Source organism: Sinocyclocheilus grahami, unplaced genomic scaffold (genome assembly GCF_001515645.1).
Source record: "Sinocyclocheilus grahami isolate Dianchi unplaced genomic scaffold, SAMN03320097.WGS_v1.1 scaffold16.1, whole genome shotgun sequence".
NCBI classification, from domain to species: domain Eukaryota; kingdom Metazoa; phylum Chordata; class Actinopteri; order Cypriniformes; family Cyprinidae; genus Sinocyclocheilus; species Sinocyclocheilus grahami.
In genome coordinates, this window is record NW_015505195.1 from 3,974,757 (window position 1) to 3,998,264 (window position 23,508).

Here is a 23,508-nt window from a genome sequence, read left to right on the forward strand (position 1 = left end):
CGTTTTGCCCGCCATATACCTGTTTGCCAGTGTCCTTTGACAGCTCTTTGGTCTTGGCCATGGTGAAGTTTGGAGTGTGACTGTTTGAGGTTGTGGACAGGTGTCTTTTATACTGATAACGAGTTCAAACAGATGCCATTAATACAGGTAACGAGTGGAGGACAGAGGAGCCTCTTAAAGAAGAAGTTACAGGTCTGTGAGAGCCAGAAATCTTGCTTGTTTGTAGGTGACCAAATACTTATTTTACCGAGGAATTTACCAATTCTTTAAAAATCCTACAATGTGATTTTCTGGATTTTTTTCTCATTTTGTCTCTCATAGTTGAGGTATACCTATGATGAAAATTACAGGCCTCTCTCATCTTTTTAAGTGGGAGAACTTGCACAATTGGTGGCTGACTAAATACTTTTTTGCCCCACTGTATATGCATTAAAGTACTACATTAGTGCAGTAGGACACTAATGAAGCTGTAAATGTGGGCCTGATGGCCTACTGAAAGCTGAGGATTGTGGGTTTGAGCCCCATCTGGGCCACCTAAAAGCATCTAGGAAAGCCAGTGATATGCAATGCACTTGCTTTTATCGACACCAAAAACAGACACACTTTGAAAGTGCAAATAAACAAATTATAAAATTGGCTTTGTCTGTAAAAAAAAAGTGTGGCTGAGACAGAAATGATTAAATTTTCAACACCTCTCCCTGGGTGAGGAAGTTGGCCATGAGGGCCCCTTTGATCGCATTCTCCAGTTCACAGTCCTTAAAGATGATCAGTGGTGACTTTCCTCCAAGCTCCAGAGTCACCTGCTTCACACCTTTGGCTGCCATTTCCATAACCTTTATAGGGTAAATCACATCAAAAATGCATTTTAAAGACATTTGCATATGTCCACAATATATAGTGGGTGAAAAACAGAATGTGAAAAGAGTAGTATTCATAAAACGGCACTGACAATGGTAGGTCACATGACATCTGGTATGTCCAGTTTATATTCATACTATACTTTGAAAGTGCAAATAAACAAATTATAAAATTGGCTTTGTCTGTAAAAAAAAGTGTGGCTGAGACAGAAATTATTAAATTTTCAACACCTCTCCCTGGGTGAGGAAGTTGGCCATGAGGGCCCCTTTGATCGCATTCTCCAGTTCACAGTCCTTAAAGATGATCAGTGGTGACTTTCCTCCAAGCTCCAGAGTCACCTGCTTCACACCTTTGGCTGCCATTTCCATAACCTTTATAGGGTAAATCACATCAAAAATGCATTTTAAAGACATTTGCATATGTCCACAATATATAGTGGGTGAAAAACAGAATGTGAAAAGAGTAGTATTCATAAAACGGCACTGACAATGGTAGGTCACATGACATCTGGTATGTCCAGTTTATATTCATACTATACACAGGCATACTATACTGAACATTAATATAAATGTTAAAAATACATTTTTATATATTTATTTGTAATAAATACCTTTTTACACACACACACACAGTATCTCACAGAAGCGAGTACACCCCTCACATTTTTGTAAATATTTTTATTATATCTTTTCATGTGACAACACTGAAGAAATGACTCTTTGCTACAATGTAAAGTAGTGAGTTTACAGCTTCTAGAACAGTGTAAATTTGCTGTCCCCTCAAAATAACTCAACACAGCCATTAGTCTAAACCGCTGGCCACAAAAGTGAGTACACCCCTAAGTGAAAATGTTTAAATTGGGCCCAATTAGCCATTTTCTCTCCCCTTTGTCATGTGACTCAGTGTTACAAGGTCTCAGGTGTGAATGGGGAGCAAGTGTGTTAAATTTGGTGTTATCGCTCTCACTCTCTCTCATACTGGTCACTGGAAGTTCAACATGGCACCTCATGGCAAAGAACTCTTACAGAAGGAACCTTCAAAATAAGTGTACATAGATTCATATTTTTTAAAAGCTGTCACAGCATTTTGCAAACCAAAATATCCTGAAACCATATACAGTATATAAAAAACAACCCCTCACATAGCCTACACCTTCAAAAGCAGGCTTTTCCCATGAGATCCCAGTGTAAAGATGATACATATTGTTGTCATGGTTATCATTGCTGTTGTTTTTCCAACAAAATTTCCCATAGCTAATGCCACCCACCCTAGACTTTGGGATCACTTCATGGGCAGAAAAATGGATGTCCAGGCACTGGGGATAATCCATCATGTACTGAAAGCAGAGGCCACATAGGGGATGATCACAGGTAAGACCTGTCTCTTTTATGGAGATGCTTTGTGCACCCAGTGAAAAAGCAGGAGGGCTTCAGAATGAGTGTTGAAGTTACTGGATCTGAAATTGTACTGGGAAGTCCCACTCTGAAATCACACAGTTTTATCATTGCCACAAGGGTATCCTGTGTTTTTCAGAGAGAGTCAGTTTGACACGTGCTTTTGTTCTTTTGTTACTGGAACCATGTCCTGTGGTCTGATGAGACCAAGATAAACTTATTTGGTTCAGATGGTGTCAAGCGTGTGTGGCGGCAACCTGGTGAGGAGTACAAAGACAAGTGTGTCTTGCCTACAGTCAAGCATGGTGGTGGGAGTGTCATGGTCTGGGGCTGCATGAGTGCTGCCGGCACTGGGGAGCTACAGTTCATTGAGGGAACCATGAATGCCAACATGTATTGTGACATACTGAAGCAGAGCATGATCACCACCCTTCGGAGACTGGGCCGCAGGGCAGTATTTCAACATGATAACGACCCCAAACACACCTCCAAGGCGACCACTGCCTTGCTAAAGAAGCTGAGGGTAAAGGTGATGGATTGGCCAAGCATGGGCATCCTCAAACAAAAGGTGGAGGAGCACAAGGTCTCTAACATCCACTAGCTCCGTGATAACCTGTGAAGCTCTGGTGAACTCCATGCCCAAGAGGGTTAAGGCACTGCTGGAAAATGGTGGGCGCACAAAATAGACACTTTGGGCCCAATTTGGACATTTTCACTTAGGGGTGTACTCACTTTTGTGGCCAGCGGTTTAGACATTAATGGCTGTGTGTGGAGTTATTTTGAGGGGACAGCAAATTTACACTGTTATACAAGCTGTACACTCACTACTTTACGTTGTAGCAAAGTGTAATTTCTTCAGTGTTGTCACATGAAAAGGTATAATAAAATATTTACAAAAATGTGAGGGGTGTACTCACTTCTGTGAGATACTGTACACATACATGTATATACACACACACACATACATATATATATATTTTTTTATCTAACTATAATCTAAATGCTAAAAAACACAATCAAATAAAAATTTCAATAAACAGAATTATAGCAGAAATAATGGAAAAATCTTAGCGTATATGGGTTGAGGCTTTGAAAATAGTTTTGGACAACAGCCTTTGGGCCAAAAAGGTTGAGAACTACTGCATTATCGTTGCATACTGAATGAGGATGAGGGTTCAAAATGTTTATCTTTACAGCTAACATTACCTTGCACTAATGCTACTAATTTTCTTTGGTTTATTTTGTTTTCATGATATACCTTCTTTCCAGTGGGGACACTGCCAGTGAAGGACACTTTGGCCACCATGGGATGGTGACACAGAAGTCCTCCAGTCTCGGCTCCTCCTTGTACCACATTAAAGAGTCCATCTGGGACACCTGCCTCTTTGTAGATCTCTGCCAACATGACTACGGTCACTGGGGTCATGGGAGATGGTTTAAACACCATGGCATTGCCTAAGAGGAGATGATGTTTCCATAACAGAGAGAAACGGACATGGGGGTGGGGGGGACAAGAAAAGGATGGAGCACCAAAATCCGGCCACAAATTACAGATACATAGAGCAATCTTCTCATACCACAGGCCATAGCTGGGGCTGACTTCCAGGCAGCTATCTGGAATGGGTAGTTCCAAGCTCCAATGCCAACACACACTCCAAGTGGCTCCCTTCTGGTATAGGCAAAAGAACCTCCTGGAAGCTGTATATGCTGGCCTGAGTATATAAAGACCATTTTTAGATATGTATAAATATTTACATTTTTTGCTATTTTTTTTTTGAGACCCGCCACACCATCCAAGCCTACCTGACAAAGTGGGGGCAATGCCAGCATAGTACTCAATACACTGCCAAGCAACGTCAATATCCACCTGAGCCTCAGTGATGGATTTGCCATTGTTGGCCACTTCCGCTCTAGCAATTTCATCTCTGCGCTCCTGCATGCAAGAACAGAAGTTTGCCAATTGGTAGAATCATACAACTAATAAATCAACATCACAACATAATTTCCTTGCAGAATCATAAGTGATGTAGTCTTTCACCAGAACATTTAAAATATAAGTTCAGTATATACCATCGATCAACAAGCTTGGTGTACAGTACGTCTGTTTTAAAACTGTACAAGTTATCATTAAAAAGCAATTCCCCTATGTAATAAATTAATCAGATTTTTCCTTCCGGACTGTTGCACTCTATTGACTACCATGTTCATTGGATAATCTTTAGAAGCATTACATGCACTTACTCTAATAATTCTGGCAGCCTCCAGCATGATCCGGGCCCTCTCCATTCCTGATAATTTGCTCCATTTTAGGTATGCAGAATGAGCACTTTTTATGGCCTCATCTACCTCCTCCTCTCCACAGGGAATCATATCACACAGCACACGACCTGGGAACAGAACACTGAGTGGAGTACATGTATTGAACACGTTACAGGAAGGAAGGGCTGTTTGTGAGCACACCTTTTTGTTATGTTCCTACATTAAATCTGAAAATCCTTAACTGTTTTAATTTAGACTTAACATACCGGTTTCAAAGTATTGTTCCTATCATTGACTACTGAGGTGTGAGGCAAAAAGACCGCAGGGTAATTATAGTAAATCAATAACTCAATGCACAGCCAATGCACATTGTGAACTTTTATAAAGATGCAACAGCACAACAGCAACAAATAGCAATTGAATGGCCTTCGACTGGCAGATCAATGTGCTCCTTTTCTGAGATGGTCCTCACTGCAGAACACAAGTTCCAGGGGGCCAACTCCTCCTACCTCACATATACCTAAACCTACCCGTCTCCATCTCCACCTCCTAGATGTGGATCCAACCACGCACCCTGGATCTTGTGTTCTGCAGTCAAGTATAGGTCTCTGCAGGAGTAATGAGTAAAAAGTAATGGGAGTGACCAAATCGGGGCGTTTTTAGACCATGTTTCCTGACGTCAGTGACTGTAGGTTTAGGGGTGAGGTTAGGTAAGGGGGATCATTTAGATTGCATGATTGAGAAACACCCTGCAGTTTGAAAACACCCACAAATTCAGAAACACCCACTTTTGCTCTGTAGAGATCTCAATCTCTCTGCAGTGAGGGGCTAATGCATTTTCTCTTCAATTCAGTAAGACGTAGTGATGGGAAGTTCGGATCATTTTACCGACTCGGACCTTTGAGACTCGTTCCGCAAAATGAACGAATCTTTGAGAAATTTCATCCATTTTAGCAAAATATAATTAAAATGTTAGGCGTTACTTCCCTAATACGTCTACTACTTACGCAAACGTTGATCACACTACAAACAATACAAAACTGCTATAAGAAACATAAAAGATTAATTCATTGTTTACCTGGGTCTTCAGTCTATGATTAGCTCACCTCACATCTGACAAGTCTTCGGGTTTGAGTCATTCGTTCATCACGTGACAGCCCCATACACTTAACCAATGCAGTCTGAGCCGGAAAGAGAATTGATTCGTTCATCTCTCGAATGGTTCGTTCTTTTGTCACGTGACGTGACTGCATTGGATGGAGAAATTTGTTAATTTACAAGCTTCCTTACAAACAGGTGCATAGTTGTTATTATCATCATAATTATTATTTACTCCTACAGTTACTGATGCGTTTCTGGTCTCAAATTGTAGCTTTTACTTCTTAGTTTTATAAATGTGTGAATTTCTATCATTATGGTTCTTTTCTATAACTCTGAATGTTGTAACAAAGGTAACAAAGAGTTGGTTATTATTATTATTATTATTATTAAGTCTCTTGTGTACTCACTTTTGTGGCCAGCGGTTTAGACATTAATGGCTGTGTGTGGAGTTATTTTGAGGGGACAGCAAATTTACACTGTTATACAAGCTGTACACTCACTACTTTACGTTGTAGCAAAGTGTAATTTCTTCAGTGTTGTCACATGAAAAGGTATAATAAAATATTTACAAAAATGTGAGGGGTGTACTCACTTCTGTGAGATACTGTACACATACATGTATATACATATATATATATATATATATATATATATTTTTTTTTTTTTTTTATCTAACTATAATCTAAATGCTAAAAAACACAATCAAATAAAAATTTCAATAAACAGAATTATAGCAGAAATAATGGAAAAATCTTAGCGTATATGGGTTGAGGCTTTGAAAATAGTTTTGGACAACAGCCTTTGGGCCAAAAAGGTTGAGAACTACTGCATTATCGTTGCATACTGAATGAGGATGAGGGTTCAAAATGTTTATCTTTACAGCTAACATTACCTTGCACTAATGCTACTAATTTTCTTTGGTTTATTTTGTTTTCATGCTATACCTTCTTTCCAGTGGGGACACTGCCAGTGAAGGACACTTTGGCCACCATGGGATGGTGACACAGAAGTCCTCCAGTCTCGGCTCCTCCTTGTACCACATTAAAGAGTCCATCTGGGACACCTGCCTCTTTGTAGATCTCTGCCAACATGACTACGGTCACTGGGGTCATGGGAGATGGTTTAAACACCATGGCATTGCCTAAGAGGAGATGATGTTTCCATAACAGAGAGAAACGGACATGGGGGTGGGGGGGACAAGAAAAGGATGGAGCACCAAAATCCGGCCACAAATTACAGATACATAGAGCAATCTTCTCATACCACAGGCCATAGCTGGGGCTGACTTCCAGGCAGCTATCTGGAATGGGTAGTTCCAAGCTCCAATGCCAACACACACTCCAAGTGGCTCCCTTCTGGTATAGGCAAAAGAACCTCCTGGAAGCTGTATATGCTGGCCTGAGTATATAAAGACCATTTTTAGATATGTATAAATATTTACATTTTTTGCTATTTTTTTTTTGAGACCCGCCACACCATCCAAGCCTACCTGACAAAGTGGGGGCAATGCCAGCATAGTACTCAATACACTGCCAAGCAACGTCAATATCCACCTGAGCCTCAGTGATGGATTTGCCATTGTTGGCCACTTCCGCTCTAGCAATTTCATCTCTGCGCTCCTGCATGCAAGAACAGAAGTTTGCCAATTGGTAGAATCATACAACTAATAAATCAACATCACAACATAATTTCCTTGCAGAATCATAAGTGATGTAGTCTTTCACCAGAACATTTAAAATATAAGTTCAGTATATACCATCGATCAACAAGCTTGGTGTACAGTACGTCTGTTTTAAAACTGTACAAGTTATCATTAAAAAGCAATTCCCCTATGTAATAAATTAATCAGATTTTTCCTTCCGGACTGTTGCACTCTATTGACTACCATGTTCATTGGATAATCTTTAGAAGCATTACATGCACTTACTCTAATAATTCTGGCAGCCTCCAGCATGATCCGGGCCCTCTCCATTCCTGATAATTTGCTCCATTTTAGGTATGCAGAATGAGCACTTTTTATGGCCTCATCTACCTCCTCCTCTCCACAGGGAATCATATCACACAGCACACGACCTGGGAACAGAACACTGAGTGGAGTACATGTATTGAACACGTTACAGGAAGGAAGGGCTGTTTGTGAGCACACCTTTTTGTTATGTTCCTACATTAAATCTGAAAATCCTTAACTGTTTTAATTTAGACTTAACATACCAGTTTCAAAGTATTGTTCCTATCATTGACTACTGAGGTGTGAGGCAAAAAGACCGCAGGGTAATTATAGTAAATCAATAACTCAATGCACAGCCAATGCACATTGTGAACTTTTATAAAGATGCAACAGCACAACAGCAACAAATAGCAATTGAATGGCCTTCGACTGGCAGATCAATGTGCTCCTTTTCTGAGATGGTCCTCACTGCAGAACACAAGTTCCAGGGGGCCAACTCCTCCTACCTCACATATACCTAAACCTACCCGTCTCCATCTCCACCTCCTAGATGTGGATCCAACCACGCACCCTGGATCTTGTGTTCTGCAGTCAAGTATAGGTCTCTGCAGGAGTAATGAGTAAAAAGTAATGGGAGTGACCAAATCGGGGCGTTTTTAGACCATGTTTCCTGACGTCAGTGACTGTAGGTTTAGGGGTGGGGTTAGGTAAGGGGGATCATTTAGATTGCATGATTGAGAAACACCCTGCAGTTTGAAAACACCCACAAATTCAGAAACACCCACTTTTGCTCTGTAGAGATCTCAATCTCTCTGCAGTGAGGGGCTAATGCATTTTCTCTTCAATTCAGTAAGACGTAGTGATGGGAAGTTCGGATCATTTTACCGACTCGGACCTTTGAGACTCGTTCCGCAAAATGAACGAATCTTTGAGAAATTTCATCCATTTTAGCAAAATATAATTAAAATGTTAGGCGTTACTTCCCTAATACGTCTACTACTTACGCAAACGTTGATCACACTACAAACAATACAAAACCGTTATAAGAAACAGAAAAGATTAATTAATTGTTTACCCGAGTCTTCAGTCTATGATTAGCTCACCTCACATCTGACAAGTCTTCGGGTTTGAGTCATTCGTTCATCACGTGACAGCCCCATACACTTAACCAATGCAGTCTGAGCCGGAAAGAGAATTGATTCGTTCATCTCTCGAATGGTTCGTTCTTTTGTCACGTGACGTGACTGCATTGGATGGAGAAATTTGTTAATTTACAAGCTTCCTTACAAACAGGTGCATAGTTGTTATTATCATCATAATTATTATTTACTCCTACAGTTACTGATGCGTTTCTGGTCTCAAATTGTAGCTTTTACTTAGTTTTATAAATGTGTGAATTTCTATCATTATGGTTCTTTTCTATAACTCTGAATGTTGTAACAAAGGTAACAAAGAGTTGGTTATTATTATTATTATTATTATTAAGTCTCTTTCCGGCTCCGACTGCATTGGTTAAACTTATGGGGCTGTCACGTGATGAACGAACGACTCGGAAAAACCCGAAGACTCGAACCAGGTGAACTACTTGACTAATTCCAGTACAGAGCCTATAGGATATTGCGCATGCGCGACTGAACGAAATCACTCCGAGACGACTCGTTCTTCCCGAGTCACATTAAAGATTCGTTCAAAATGAACGAATCGTTCAAGAACGACCCAACACTAGTAGGACGAATTGAGTACTGTATGAAATGCTGTGTGTGTATATGAGGACATTAACTGTGACAAGATGATTAACAGACAGTTTACAGTGACATGATGCACGTAAATATATACAAATAACAAACAGGAAAAAATAATGCACGGAACCTTAAAACAATTTATTACAGTTTTAAAAATCATACCAGTTGCAGGTTCGTATACTGGTTCAGAGTTCTTGGTGTCCTTCGGCTTCACTCTCGCTCCTCCCCAGAAATTCAGCGGCTCCTTCACCACCAAAGCACCGGTGGAAACGTTCTGAAACTCGGGCAGCGACAGAAGCGGTTGCTGAGCCATTCTGGTCTGGCGGGGAACCACGTAAAAACGCTCGGTCAATGTCAGTGCTTATTAGCGATATATTTTTGTTTCCAGTAGTGTCGGTATTAATCGACATGCGTGCAATGCTTATGCTGAGCGTGCAACGTTAAAGTTAAGCATGCACAGACGTCGAATAATAACTAGTTTGTTGTGCACAGTACACGTTGGCTAATCCTCATCACTGCCACAACAGGGAAACGCCTCATTACAGGTAATTGAAACAAGAACGCTTCCGATTGCGTGAACATTCACTAATAAGAATGCAACACTGACTGATCAGGTTTATGCATTAATTGTACAACGTTAACAGAAATGCATTGCGATACACTAAACACTCATTTAAATGCATGTTCCTTACCTTTTCAACACAAGTTGTTTACTGCACAAAAGTAGATCGTTCGCCTTCTATGGTCGTGCAGCGAAAGGCGGACGCCTCCACATTTTTTTCGAATTTAAAGCATGTGGTTGCTCAAGGCAAGCTGGCCCGGGATTCCATTAATTGATTACATAAAGGGTGGGTGTGAATGATTTGTGAGTTACCTTAAGCACCGCATTTAGACCACATTTTTATGGTTTCAACACATTTTTTTGGCCAAAGTTCCAGAAAGCAACAGAAGGCAAGAATTGCGCAACGCATCCAGATATTCATCTTTCGTTTGATGTGCATGATTCTAGTCTTGTTATATTGCCATGAACTGTAAAGGACACTCCGAACCTAAGACAATACAAACAATAAACGAGAGTGTATTGCAACAATGTCAGCTCTTTCCAGCTTGAAAGAATTTAACTGGGACATAAAAAGCTTTATTACAAGGAGGACATGTCTTCTCAGCCTTTTTGTTCCTGTAGCACACAACTGTTCTTCTGTCTCTCCCTCTCTCACTAGTTATGTACTCGTCAGCACATTTCTCTCTTCTGCACTACTAAATTTGGCAATGAAATGTTGAACGTCAATTCTATAGCATATGTAAAATGTATGCTCTTTGCATACTTACCTAAACAAGCAACCATCCAGACATTATTACTGGTAGATTAACCATCTGTGGCTATATTACAAAAAGTGTATCCTGTGGGGGACAATTGCAGCACAATTGCAGAAGGCTAAAACTTTACTCTGAATTGCAAAACAATGACTCTGGTCTACGCCTTATTATGCATGCCATTTTACTTTTTTTTTTTTTTTAAAGAACTGTAAAACTCCTTTCATAGTCATTTTTTTTAATCCAGTGCAAATGCAATTTGAACATGAAATAGTGAAATAATAATCATAATAAAAACTAGAGGAACAAATGCACAAAGGTTTAAGGTCTAAACAAAATCCTTTATTTAACTTAAAACTTTTACAGACAATAAAAAAAGAGAGATAAACATTCTAAGAATCCACGGGTCAAACTATTCTCTCAAATTCTAAATATGAACGTTATATTAATTAATATTGCTTGTAGGTAATCATAAAATTATAATAGTTACAACAAAAATCATTGCTGCCTTTTGAGCAACAAAAGTTTACAGAAATGCTTCAGATTGAATTTATATTCAAAACTAACTTTCCTCAAGGAACATTTTCTGTTAGAAATGTGACTACATATAAATAATAAATTTATCTGATAAAAAAAACAAAAACAATAAACAAACAAAAAAGACACAATGCACATGACTTCTGTGGTCACCATCAGGTATCGGTAGCTGCACAACCTGACTATCAATCTTTCACATTGAGTGCGGTTTACACAATGTTCAGCTGAGTGTATGATCTTTTTATGTAGGTATCTCACTGTCTACAAATGTTCATGAAAACTTGGCAGCTTGTGGAGGAGGTCCTAAAAACCCTCCGGCCTGTTTGGTGGCGGCACGGGAGGGGGCGAGACCCAACATCTTCTGGATATTCTGAAAGAACACAAGCATTCAGTGGCAAAGGTTAGGGCATGCATGCATTACATAAATGAACCGTGTCAAAGCCATGTTGACATATTGGCCCCAATTTTAACAGAAGTCTATACAGAGGCGTTTGAAGCGGAAGTGTTACCTAGTACTTTCATGGAAGCAATGATAACACAGATACCTAAAAAGGATAGGGATTTAACTGATTCTGCACATTTTAGACCAGTACACCGTATTAATGTGGTCTGTAAGGTGTTGGCAAAAATGTTGGCTTCACAGCTGGAGAAGGTTCTACCAAGTAGGCTATAATTCATATGGACCAAGTGGGCTTCATCAAGGGAAGGTCAGCAGCCAGTAATGTGAGAAATCTGATGCTATGCCAATATCTAGAACGTGTCATTCCCATACAGTGACCCAATTTGGCTTTAAATATATTCCAAAGGGTATGAAGTACCTTGGGGTTAAACTAACTCAAAATTTGGAGGACAAAATAATGTTGAATTATGACCCACTGCTGTAAAAAAATAAAAGATAAAAAATGTGGACAAATAGGAACAGCTGAAACTTTCTCTGTGGGGTAAAGTGAATGTTGTCAAAATGGTTATTGCTCCACAGTTCAATTAAATATCCATGATGATACCTGTGAACATTCTAGACCCTTATCTTTAAAAGATATGATAAAATGATCAAGGATTTTCTATGGGAAGGAATAAGACCCTGGATTAAAATGAGTAAATTGATTTCTCCAAGGGACAAGGGGGGCCTTGGATTACTGGATGTGAGGATGTATAATTTGAAAACAATATGGCAGAAGGATTTAGGGATTAATATTCATGATAATGACTGGCTGGATATATTTAATGTGAGTAAGAGAACATAAGGGAAGCTAGGTGGAAATTAATTCATTACAAAACAGTACATAGATATTATTATACACCATCTACACTTTACAGGATGGGGATAGCTGGAAATAATCTATGCTGGAAATGTAAGGAAGAAGAGGGCACTTATTTACATATGATCTGGGAAAGTTCTTTAGTTCAGCCATTCTGGCGTAAAGTTCTGAGATTACTTGAAGCGTGGCTGGGCTTTAATTTACCTGTGGAACCTCAACTATGCCTTCTTGGAGATAAATCAGTGGTACCCAACATACACAGCAAAAAATGCATTTACCATTATTAAGATTGGTTGAATCACAGCAGCCAGGATTATCTTACACAATAGGAAAACTGCCAGAAAACTCTTCCCTCAAACCTGCCATTACATTATTACTACTTGGATCATGCTCCATTCACTCACAAAAATATGGAAGAAATAATATATATAAAAAAAATAGATAAACATTACCTGTCGAATTGACATGGTGCACAGGATGTAGAGGAAGATGAAGGAACAGTCAGTGTAATCTTCACCAAGGAGGTTGCGGTGTGAGAGGCCTTGGATATATGACAATGGGACAAATGGAAGTTTGGCCACAACACGACCATCAAAGCTGAAATGGAAAAAAAAAACAATTTAAACACATAAGTGAAGTAGTGATTTCAGGTAACTTTAGCAAATCATACCACTATTAACCTACGATATTATTGAACATTTATAACAAAGCGCCTCTGTGATAATGCACTGAATGGGTCAACATACATGGAATTGAACATGCCCATCAAAGCAGTGAAGCAAAAGCCAATGGCAAACATCGATTTCATCCGGACCTGCAATTAAAATATCTTTAATACAATTCCAAAACAAAGTGTAACTTGTTAAGACAGCTCACCACATTAACTATGAGAATGAATCAGAAATAACATAAAATAATTAATTATGTGATATGAATTTGAGAACTGCAATAGAAAATATTAGAATACCATAGACAGGTCTCTGTTATTGTTCTTGAGTTTCTCTTCTTGTCTCTCTGTTGAATACAACATTATAGTTTACAGTAATGCTCCATTTATATTGCCCAATAACAATTACGTTTTTACTAATTGCTAATAATAACAGAAACTAAAACATTTTTTTACTAAGTGTCATAATTATTATTATTTAACTATTTGTTAATAGTAATAATCATCATCCTGATCTACATAAATAATCATAAACAAAAATCATTTTAATGATCTCACCTATTTTTTTCTTCTGTTGACGCCCAGCTGATTCTGTAATTGTCTCTTTCTTTTTCTCCACTGAAACATGTTACAGAATTGTAATCATTGGTCACATGTATTAAATCCATGCAAAGGGCAAACATGCCTCGTTACTTAGAAGTCTGCGAGCCGCCGTAAAGCAAGAAAAACATGCCTCGTTCATATAACTTACGTTTTTTACTTTGTTTTTCAACCTCGGCCTTTAGTCTCTTGTACTTGTCTGTGCGGTACACCAGAACCCATGTTATTCCTGTAGAAACAGAGCAGGGCGAACTGTTATCCACCTCAACTATGCCTTCTTGGAGATAAATCAGTGGTACCCAACATACACAGCAAAAAATGCATTTACCATTATTAAGATTGGTTGAATCACAGCAGCCAGGATTATCTTACACAATAGGAAAACTGCCAGAAAACTCTTCCCTCAAACCTGCCATTACATTATTACTACTTGGATCATGCTCCATTCACTCACAAAAATATGGAAGAAATAATATATATAAAAAAAATAGATAAACATTACCTGTCGAATTGACATGGTGCACAGGATGTAGAGGAAGATGAAGGAACAGTCAGTGTAATCTTCACCAAGGAGGTTGCGGTGTGAGAGGCCTTGGATATATGACAATGGGACAAATGGAAGTTTGGCCACAACACGACCATCAAAGCTGAAATGGAAAAAAAACCCCAATTTAAACACATAAGTGAAGTAGTGATTTCAGGTAACTTTAGCAAATCATACCACTATTAACCTACGATATTATTGAACATTTATAACAAAGCGCCTCTGTGATAATGCACTGAATGGGTCAACATACATGGAATTGAACATGCCCATCAAAGCAGTGAAGCAAAAGCCAATGGCAAACATCGATTTCATCCGGACCTGCAATTAAAATATCTTTAATACAATTCCAAAACAAAGTGTAACTTGTTAAGACAGCTCACCACATTAACTATGAGAATGAATCAGAAATAACATAAAATAATTAATTATGTGATATGAATTTGAGAACTGCAATAGAAAATATTAGAATACCATAGACAGGTCTCTGTTATTGTTCTTGAGTTTCTCTTCTTGTCTCTCTGTTGAATACAACATTATAGTTTACAGTAATGCTCCATTTATATTGCCCAATAACAATTACGTTTTTACTAATTGTTAATAATAACAGAAACAAAAACATTTTTTTACTAAGTGTCATAATTATTATTATTTAACTATTTGTTAATAGTAATAATCATCATCCTGATCTACATAAATAATCATAAACAAAAATCATTTTAATGATCTCACCTATTTTTTTCTTCTGTTGACGCCCAGCTGATTCTGTAATTGTCTCTTTCTTTTTCTCCACTGAAACATGTTACAGAATTGTAATCATTGGTCACATGTATTAAATCCATGCAAAGGGCAAACATGCCTCGTTACTTAGAAGTCTGCGAGCCGCCGTAAAGCAAGAAAAACATGCCTCGTTCATATAACTTACGTTTTTTACTTTGTTTTTCAACCTCGGCCTTTAGTCTCTTGTACTTGTCTGTGCGGTACACCAGAACCCATGTTATTCCTGTAGAAACAGAGCAGGGCGAACTGTTATCCAGCACTACAAGAGCTAGTGCGTTTGTCCTGTATTTGCTGAGCTTCGGACATTTTCCTAGGCATTCGCTTACTGATTTCTGACATGCAAAACTCAATTTCAAGGTAGCTTAGCGTCTACATACCTTCCGCTAATAATGCTGTGCAAATAGATATAAACACAATCAGGATCGTATCTGCAAACATTGTGCTCATTTTGGAAAAACGTTTAGGATACTGATAATACTTTGGGTGAGCCACAAGCTCTACTGTAGCAGCGTCAGCATTACTGTGACCATATCATCAGTGTGCGCCCAGCTTCCTCGTGGGTGCTGAATGTGGTTGCACTATGAAATCATGACTCCACACCTCCTCCTAGTGGCAACGACCCGGCATTATATTTGGGCAGGATAGGTAAATGATGACGAATTGATTAAAACCTATTTTTAAAAGCTTTTAAATTATAGTAATGGAAATTTGCTCGTGGATTTCAATTGTTTAAGGATGCGATTTTTTAAAAAAGGATTTAAGATTGCCTTGCAATGTAGTGCACTAGCCTATATAAATTTAATGTATTATTAATTGAACAATTTACTGTTACATGGCCAATTTCATATCCACTGAAACAAATTAAGCAGTAGGGACTATGAATCTGTGCTCTCCTTTAAAAAGATTTTTGTAATATGAAGATACTTCATATTCATATCATTATGTATCATATAAGATATCATATATCATTATCAGTGTTGGGGTAACGCGAGTTACGTAATCAGATTACTTTTTTCAAGTAACTAGTAAAGTAACGCATTACTTTTTAATTTACAAGAGAATATCTGAGTTACTTTTTCAAATAAGTAATGCAAGTTACTTTTTTTTCAATTTATTGATTGACAGCTCTCCTGTCCCCATGTTGAGAGAAATCAGATGTTACTGTAGTTCAAAATAGATATGAATATGCATTAATTCATCTCACTCACACACAAAAAAACACATTCAGTATTGCAACTAAATATAAAAATAATGCAACTCAGAATATGACACAAACCTGTAATAATTAAATGTTAAACAACACAAATATCCTTTATGTATTTAATCCCATTCTATTAACCAATGTCTTTCTTCTGACCTTCGATGATCCAGTTCAACCGTACTAATAAGAAAAAATTACTCTAGACAAACATTTGTGTCTTTTTTTTAATTGCTGAAGTGTTTACTCTTCTTCTGCATTCTACTGTACGGACGTAAATGTACTTTCCCTTCAGTCTGAGGCTTATTCATTTCACTTTTGGTGTGAAAAGGCTTTTATATTTGCCAAAAAAAACTTTTTATTTTAAAAACAAACAAGCAAGCCCTGTCCAGATAGATTTAAAAAGTAACGCAAAAGTAATGTAACGCATTACTTTCCCTAAAAAGTAACTAAGTAACGTAATTGGTTACTTTTTTATGAAGTAACGCAATATTGTAATGCATTACTTTTAAAAGTAACTTTCCCCAACACTGAGAGTAGATGTCTGCATGAATAAATTATAAACATGTATTTATACTTATAATGTGGTCTGAAGATGATATAATAATATAAAAATAATAATAATTTTTTATTTTAAAAACAAACAAGCAAGCCCTGTCCAGATAGATTTAAAAAGTAACGCAAAAGTAATGTAACGCATTACTTTCCATAAAAAGTAACTAAGTAACGTAATTGGTTACTTTTTTATGAAGTAAGGCAATATTGCAATGCATTACTTTTAAAAGTAACTTTCCCCAACACTGATCATTATATTGTGTTATATTATAAACAATTCACTCTCTCGTATCACAATTTTAGTACAAAAAATATTAAGTATAAAGGCAAGACTCTAGTATACTATGTAACTGTTTAAAAGTTTGAAGATGTGATTTTTTAAAAATCCAAACAGTATTTCTAAAGCTCTAAAATTATTTCATTTTGCTTTCTTATAAATAATAGTATTCAACAGCCGTGTTGTAGCCAATACTCCATCACTGTACCATCAATTTCAAGAGCTGGTGAAACACCATTGCAAAAAATATTGTGGGAAGACCATTGTACATTGTATATATAAATGAAAAAAGTAATCCCTTTTATATAACACTTTTATAAAGTGTTTAAATGAGTGTACCTTGAGTGGAGAGAGCTCTACTAATTCCTACTAACAAATGTAACATCACACACAAACGAGGCAAGACTCTAGTATACTATGTAACTGTTTAAAAGTTTGAAGATGTGATTTTTTAAAAATCCAAACAGTATTTCTAAAGCTCTAAAATGATTTCATTTTGCTTTCTTATAAATAATAGTATTCAACAGCCGTGTTGTAGCCAATACTCCATCACTGTACCATCAATTTCAAGAGCTGGTGAAACACCATTGCAAAAAATATTGTGGGAAGACCATTGTACATTGTATATATAAATGAAAAAAGTAATCCCTTTTATATAACACTTTTATAAAGTGTTTAAATGAGTGTACCTTGAGTGGAGAGAGCTCTACTAATTCCTACTAACAAATGTAACATCACACACAAACGCTCCAAAGCAAAAGGTTAGACACAATTGAAAGGAAGAGGGAGGAGGAGCGCCGCTGCTTGCCGTGGTTAAAGCAGTCCAGAGCCTCAGTGTGAGTGTGCGCACTGACAGCATGACTGGAGACAGAGACGGCAAGTTGGGCAATCAAGCCGAAAATGAGCATGTTGTCGGGCAACCTTTCCTCATCGGGGTAGCCGGCGGCACTGCCAGCGGCAAGGTTGGCATTCTGCTTTACCTTACATGAATATTAGTTATCGTTTGTTTTGTGTTTGTCAGAGAAATGAGAGCACACCGACCGCGTGGCTCATTGTCACGGAATCATCAATGTGCACATTTATTTTATTACCCGAGATGGTTTGACATTTTTTTAGACTTTTTATTAGACGTTTTGCATTTAAGGAGTGATGTAATTGACTAGTTTATTTGTAAATCAAGTCCAATCATTTAGATGGAAAAAAAAACTAATAAATAGGGATAGTATTTTTAAAACTTATACAGAATATAATAAATACTTCGCTGGTATGTGTCCCTCAAAAACAACGATGTTGGTCATTTTCCTGATGTAGACAGCTCCCACACACACATGGCGATGGTGGACTTACCAACTTATTAATAAGCATTTAATCAATGTTATTAATGTTCACCTAAAATGCTCTAGATCCAGGTTAATTCACTTGCGAAAAGTCCCAGGATTGTTGTGGATCAGGCGCTGTTGTGTCTAGGCAAATTACGGCTATCTTTTGTTGTTAGAAAACAGCACGACACTTGCGCCGGATAAATCACCACAATCCCTCCGACATTCCATCAAATCCCATCAGCTGTCGAACACCCTAATTACAGTTTTACTTTAGCTAAATATACAACGCGTTGTGAGGAAAGTCTAACTTTGCGGTTATATGTGGATAAAACCTGGTCCGCGCCGGAGGATGTCTTGCGTCTGCTAGGATAACAGTTATGATACAAGCACAAAGACGCACGGTCTCTTTGTTTCACGAGCTAACGGTGTGTGATGATACAAGTTTATATATGTGTTTGTTTAGCGTTAAACCTAAATAACTACTGAATTTTGACGATATAGAGGAGTAACTGCGGAGCTTTTGTTGGTTAACGATATTGGGGTCAGCGACACAGCATGTGTCACATCTTACCTCATTTACGTGCGTAAAGGCTGCGTGCGTGCGTGCGTGCGTGCGTACGCAGTGATGCGTCAAGCGGCTCCTTCAGTGAAGCGTGTTTGTTTGATTAAAAAAAGGTTGTTTTTGATTTGCTTTATTGAAATATTTGTGGATATGTTCGTGTTGTATATTTATAGTAGGTAAATACATAATATACAGTTAAGTTAATATACAGTTACAGTTAATAAACGGAAAACTAAAAATGGCTAAGGTTACCACGCCATACCTGGTAACAAAATGTTTTAAATGATTATTTTCAATAATATTTTACATTTTTATTTTATATTTTAATATATTTCATATTTATGTTACTTTTATATTATTATCTATCTATCTATCTATCTATCTATCTATATATATATGATATTAAATATTTTATATATATATATTACTAAAAATGTAAAAAATGAATGACAAAAATAAAATGAATATTTTCAGTCTAGGTGTATTACCTGTTGTACTTTGTTTTATTTTATATTTCGCATATATTTATAGCATTAGTGTTGTGTTTGTGCAAGATTATTTATGTTTTATTTATATTACTTATTATATTTATGTTACTATTGGCCATAGATGCTGGAAAAGCCAATTATGATGAAGTTTAAGTCATTATGTGGAATACTATTGCATTCTTAATTGTATTTACATTTTATGTTTTACTGACAACTCTGTTTAGTCATTATTTAAAATGTCTCTGTACATAATGTGTCTGTTCCTTTCTGTTTCCGTTTGATTATCTTGTTTGCTTATGTTGTGACTGCTATTTCTCCCAGCTGACAGGTGTGCAAGTTTCTCTTACCACAGTGCATGGGAGAAATGTGTTATCTAATTTCTCAGTGAAAATGCTTTGACTGGACTTCCTCAAGCAATACGTTATCGTGTCTGTGTCTGTGGATGTGCTTGTAGGCATGTTTTGTCCGGAGCTAATATGTTATGCTCTTGGTGTGTTGTTTAAGGACACCAGTTTGTTTACATCCTGAAACTGCTCAAATAAAGCAGATAACTGACTGAAGTAAGTGTTTCCTTTCTATGTTTAATGCAGCCAGAAACGTCTTTGCGTTGATAACATACATCACAACCCAACCCACTAGGTGCACTTTAGGTAGCATTCACAATTACATTTCTAAACGGCAGCTTTGCTTGTTGGGTGAACAAAAATGCTTGGGAATTAATCAGGGAACTGTTTAGTCAGCAACAGCAGAAGCTGTTTTTTGGCTGTCCTGCAAGGTTAGTTTAGGGGGCAGTGACAAACCAGGCTAGGAGAGATGCCCACTTCACTGCAGATATACTCACTTCTGGGGACCATGGCTTCTTTCTCCTTCCTGCTGTAGGTTGTTATGAGTTTTATAACTTGCTCAGTATCCTCCTGATGGTTCAAAGGTAAATTATTGTCTTTCTTTGCCTGTAGGCCATTTAGCATGTGAGCAGGATTAGAGCTTACTTTGGCTGGAGGTTGATGGATCTTGGGCACAGTATACCAACAAATGTCAAAGAAGTGTTTGAGCTCTTTTTTACTTTCTTTCTGCAAGGGTTTAACACAGTGGAAAAACATGTCATTATTACATAATATAAATTAGTTTGTGGTGGTGAAGCCGGTGTGATTGGGCCTAGTTGAAATGCACTCCAGTTCCTATCATGCACTCCTGCATGAATAAATTGGTAAAGCTTTACAATAATGTCCAATTAGTCAGAACATTTACTAAAATTAACTAACAATGAGCAATTTATTTTTTTACAGTATTTATTAATTTGTTAACATTAGTTAAAAAATACAGCTGTTGTCAGCACAAGCCCATTAAATAATATTAATATATATACTAATACATGCTTTAGAATTATTGCTAGTTCATGTTAAATAATGAAGTTCGTGTTCTATCTCATGTCAATAAATGGAATTTATTGCAAAGTGTTACCAGTAAATCATACAAAAAATACTGCTTTACTGTTTATTGCTCAACATGCTGCTTGTCTAATTGACATGCACATCAGTTGGTTTTAACTAAAAGTGCACCATTATATTTAAATGTGGTTCGAGTGTCACCGTCATTGTGGTTTAAGGACCCAGCATATCAAACTGGTGTAACTTTGTGTAGAACCTGGTGCAGGTATTATAAAAACGTTGTTTTCTTGGCTATTATATGTTAATGTGAGGCAAGTAAATGTCCTACAAAACTGTATGCAACAGAAACTTCATGCAGTCCTTGTGTTTTTGCTGTGATTATTTTGTGTGACAGATAGGGTTGCTAAAAAGGTGGAAAATTTCCAGTAAATTTCTGAAACATTCCAGAAATTTTGGAAAATTTCCTGGATTTATTTTGGAATATTCCAGGGATTTTTGGAAAGTTACCGGAAATTTTCCACCCCTTTGCAACCCTACTGACAGAAGACAACATTATTTCCCTAACTCTTAAGTCAGGAATGCATTGTGTTTTGAAATATATTACAGGCCTTGGAGCAGATCACTGGCTGTTTTTGCTTAGCGTATGCTTGGTGTATATGTTTGTAGCTTCTTACACAGGGCCTGGGACAGCTTGGACTGTTTGTGGATTATGCTTTAAATGGATTGAGGGACTGGCACTCAGCATTGCAGCTGGTGAAGGAAAGCTTTTGTAAGACATTTGAGCACATACACATAGGTTAGATACAGCAGGGTTTCATCAGACTCCGCAAGATTCAGTTGCATATCCCTGCACTGGCGTCTGTCTTGTGCTTGGCTCTTTATTAATGTGTGGTTGACGCTTAACATTATCTAATGATCTGAACTCATGGCATGTGGTTTTCAGTGTTATTTGATGGAGTTATTCTCACTGTTCTTTCATAATAGCTTTTACTAGTCTGTTTATATATCATACATCAAGTGACTGTGACAGTAAGTTTATTCAGTTCTTTTGGACTTTGTATGTGAATACTTTTTGTATTAAAGTTGTGCTAAAGTATTAATACTTATCATATCATCATGATTAGGTCAGCTACACTGTAAAAAATGACTGAATTTAACGGTAAAACAGTAAAAACCTGTTAAATGGTTAACGGTAAATTCCCCTACTATATACGGTAAAAAACGGTATTGGACATTCCATGTACTTTAACGGTAGTATACCATTTTTGGAAGTGAAAAAGACCGTATAATTTACAGTGAATAATCGTAAATTGACATTCCCAGAATTCCCTGCGTTACATTTCAAATTTGATGTTTTTTTGTTGAAATAGCTATGTTTCTTCTTAGATTTTTTCTTATCAGTTTTGTATATTAGGGTTGTGTGTTACACCTAATGTTGTTAAATGAATGTTTATTGCATTATTTCAGTTTCATGTGTGTTACCATGATGGTGTTTAGTGTTTGTGTGAATGACACTGTGCACATACATGTTATTATTTAAAAGCTGCTTGTGATGGGCTTTGGTTCATCATGTGACTTTCTCATCACCACCTGCATTTGGTGGTTATCAGTGCATTACAAAGGTACAAAACAGATTTCAGTACTTCAATTGGTTGGTATATTAACATTATATCAGTTAATGAAATTACGGTATTTAACTAAATTTAAGTAAAACCGTAAAACCTAAAACGTTGCTACCGTAAATTTTACGGATTTATTTAGTGTATCTAAGGTACACCATAGACCTTGTGCATTTTAGTGCTGTTTCTCTCTCTTTTCTACTTGGCTCATCAGGGTGTATCTCCGTCCTCCATATTGGTCAGATATTACAGAGTATTGAGGAAATAAAAACCGGGTAATCATCTGACAGAAACCTTTTATATAGTCATTTTATGAGGAGAGTCAGTGTACCAGACATTGTCAAGCTGCGGAGAGGTGCAGAAATCTCTCAGTGACAGTGTGAGCAAGCACCTGCTTATGTTTTTCATAACTGCTCATGGTTTGTGGGGTTTTTTTTACAGGATGTGCCACCTGTGAGTGTGGGTTATACTCCTTGTTCTTTGTTTTGTTTTCTTAACAGGCATATTTATTGTGTCTGCGAAACGAGAACGTGTAGGGATTGAAGAGACACAGAAGACAGTATCTAAGTCCTGTTGTACAATCACAGAGCCAGTTCTGTTATGTAAAGTTCTGTGTTTATGCCTTGAATGGGGGTGGTGTAATTTTGATTTTGACTAGAAGGACTCTTTCAGTCATTTTTAGTGATATTTGAATTTAATGTATGTCATTGTTTTATGTCTCAAAACCACTTGTTTTTACAAAACACCACTGACAATACTCATAGCGTAACCTTGTGTGTTTAAATAGCCTATAGTACAGTTCAGCATAAAACTATATAAATTCTTGGTTCATTCTTGGTTTGTCATGATAAAATTAATGATGTGCAGATCATTAAGTGTGTTAGATTAATCCAACTGATTTATTGAAAACTACATTTCTTACATTTTATAAATTACTTTACATAAACCTTTTGGAACAAACTAAAAATAAAAAGCACCGAATGCATCTAATGTTTTAAAAGTATGGCCTAGTAAAATGTATATAGCTTTTTTAGCAGCTAATGTTGTAAATAGTGTGACTATAAAATATCATATTGTGGTATATAATAAAAAAAAA

At 37.2% G+C, this 23,508-nt stretch overlaps 3 protein-coding genes and 1 pseudogene across 4 annotated transcripts in view; 1 reads left to right on the forward strand and 3 right to left on the reverse strand.

Moving 5' to 3' along the window:
• The window catches only part of aldh9a1a.1 (aldehyde dehydrogenase 9 family, member A1a, tandem duplicate 1), a 12,284-nt gene extending 2,154 nt beyond the window's left edge, over positions 1 to 10,130 (reverse strand). Inside the window, exons 1-7 of one of the 2 annotated variants that reach the window (XM_016230063.1) lie at positions 9,995 to 10,130; positions 9,465 to 9,616; positions 7,540 to 7,685; positions 7,102 to 7,231; positions 6,876 to 7,010; positions 6,557 to 6,753; positions 1,089 to 1,229 (exon numbers count right to left, since the gene is read on the reverse strand). In XM_016230063.1, the coding sequence (XP_016085549.1) occupies positions 1,089 to 1,229; positions 6,557 to 6,753; positions 6,876 to 7,010; positions 7,102 to 7,231; positions 7,540 to 7,685; positions 9,465 to 9,615 (900 nt within the window). In that variant the 5' untranslated portion in view covers position 9,616; positions 9,995 to 10,130. Of the gene's footprint in view, positions 1 to 1,088; positions 1,230 to 6,556; positions 6,754 to 6,875; positions 7,011 to 7,101; positions 7,232 to 7,539; positions 7,686 to 9,464; positions 9,622 to 9,994 lie in introns of both variants that reach the window. The other variant, XM_016230054.1, reaches the window with a different exon arrangement.
• An 878-nt stretch (positions 10,131 to 11,008) lies between these two features.
• On the reverse strand, positions 11,009 to 14,010 carry LOC107550042 (transmembrane and coiled-coil domain-containing protein 1-like; annotated as a pseudogene).
• A 69-nt stretch (positions 14,011 to 14,079) lies between these two features.
• On the reverse strand, positions 14,080 to 15,581 carry LOC107549116 (transmembrane and coiled-coil domain-containing protein 1-like). Its single transcript, XM_016230092.1, has 6 exons — positions 15,381 to 15,581; positions 15,149 to 15,226; positions 14,956 to 15,015; positions 14,698 to 14,744; positions 14,477 to 14,544; positions 14,080 to 14,326 (listed from the first exon to the last, which is right to left on the reverse strand). The coding sequence occupies exons 1-6, from the start codon at positions 15,448 to 15,450 to the stop codon at positions 14,095 to 14,097; spliced, it is 555 nt and encodes a 184-aa protein (XP_016085578.1). The 5' UTR covers positions 15,451 to 15,581; the 3' UTR covers positions 14,080 to 14,094.
• A 2,152-nt stretch (positions 15,582 to 17,733) lies between these two features.
• Positions 17,734 to 23,508, forward strand: part of LOC107549113 (uridine-cytidine kinase 2-A-like) — a 10,244-nt gene continuing 4,469 nt past the window's right edge. Inside the window, exon 1 of the mRNA XM_016230077.1 lies at positions 17,734 to 17,995. Coding sequence (XP_016085563.1) covers positions 17,891 to 17,995 — 105 coding nt within the window. The 5' untranslated portion in view covers positions 17,734 to 17,890. The remainder of the gene's footprint in view (positions 17,996 to 23,508) is intronic.

What these genes read in the sequence shown, in the direction of transcription:
- LOC107549116 (XM_016230092.1), bottom strand. Translation starts at nt 15,450, where the DNA reads ATGAGCACAATGTTTGCAGATACGATCCTGATTGTGTTTATATCTATT. An exon ending in CACAGCATTATTAGCGGAAG is followed by an intron (nt 15,227 to 15,380) that starts GTATGTAGACGC and finishes CTGTTTCTACAG; the next exon opens with GAATAACATGGGTTCTGGTG. An exon ending in TGAAAAACAAAGTAAAAAAC is followed by an intron (nt 15,016 to 15,148) that starts GTAAGTTATATG and finishes AACATGTTTCAG; the next exon opens with TGGAGAAAAAGAAAGAGACA.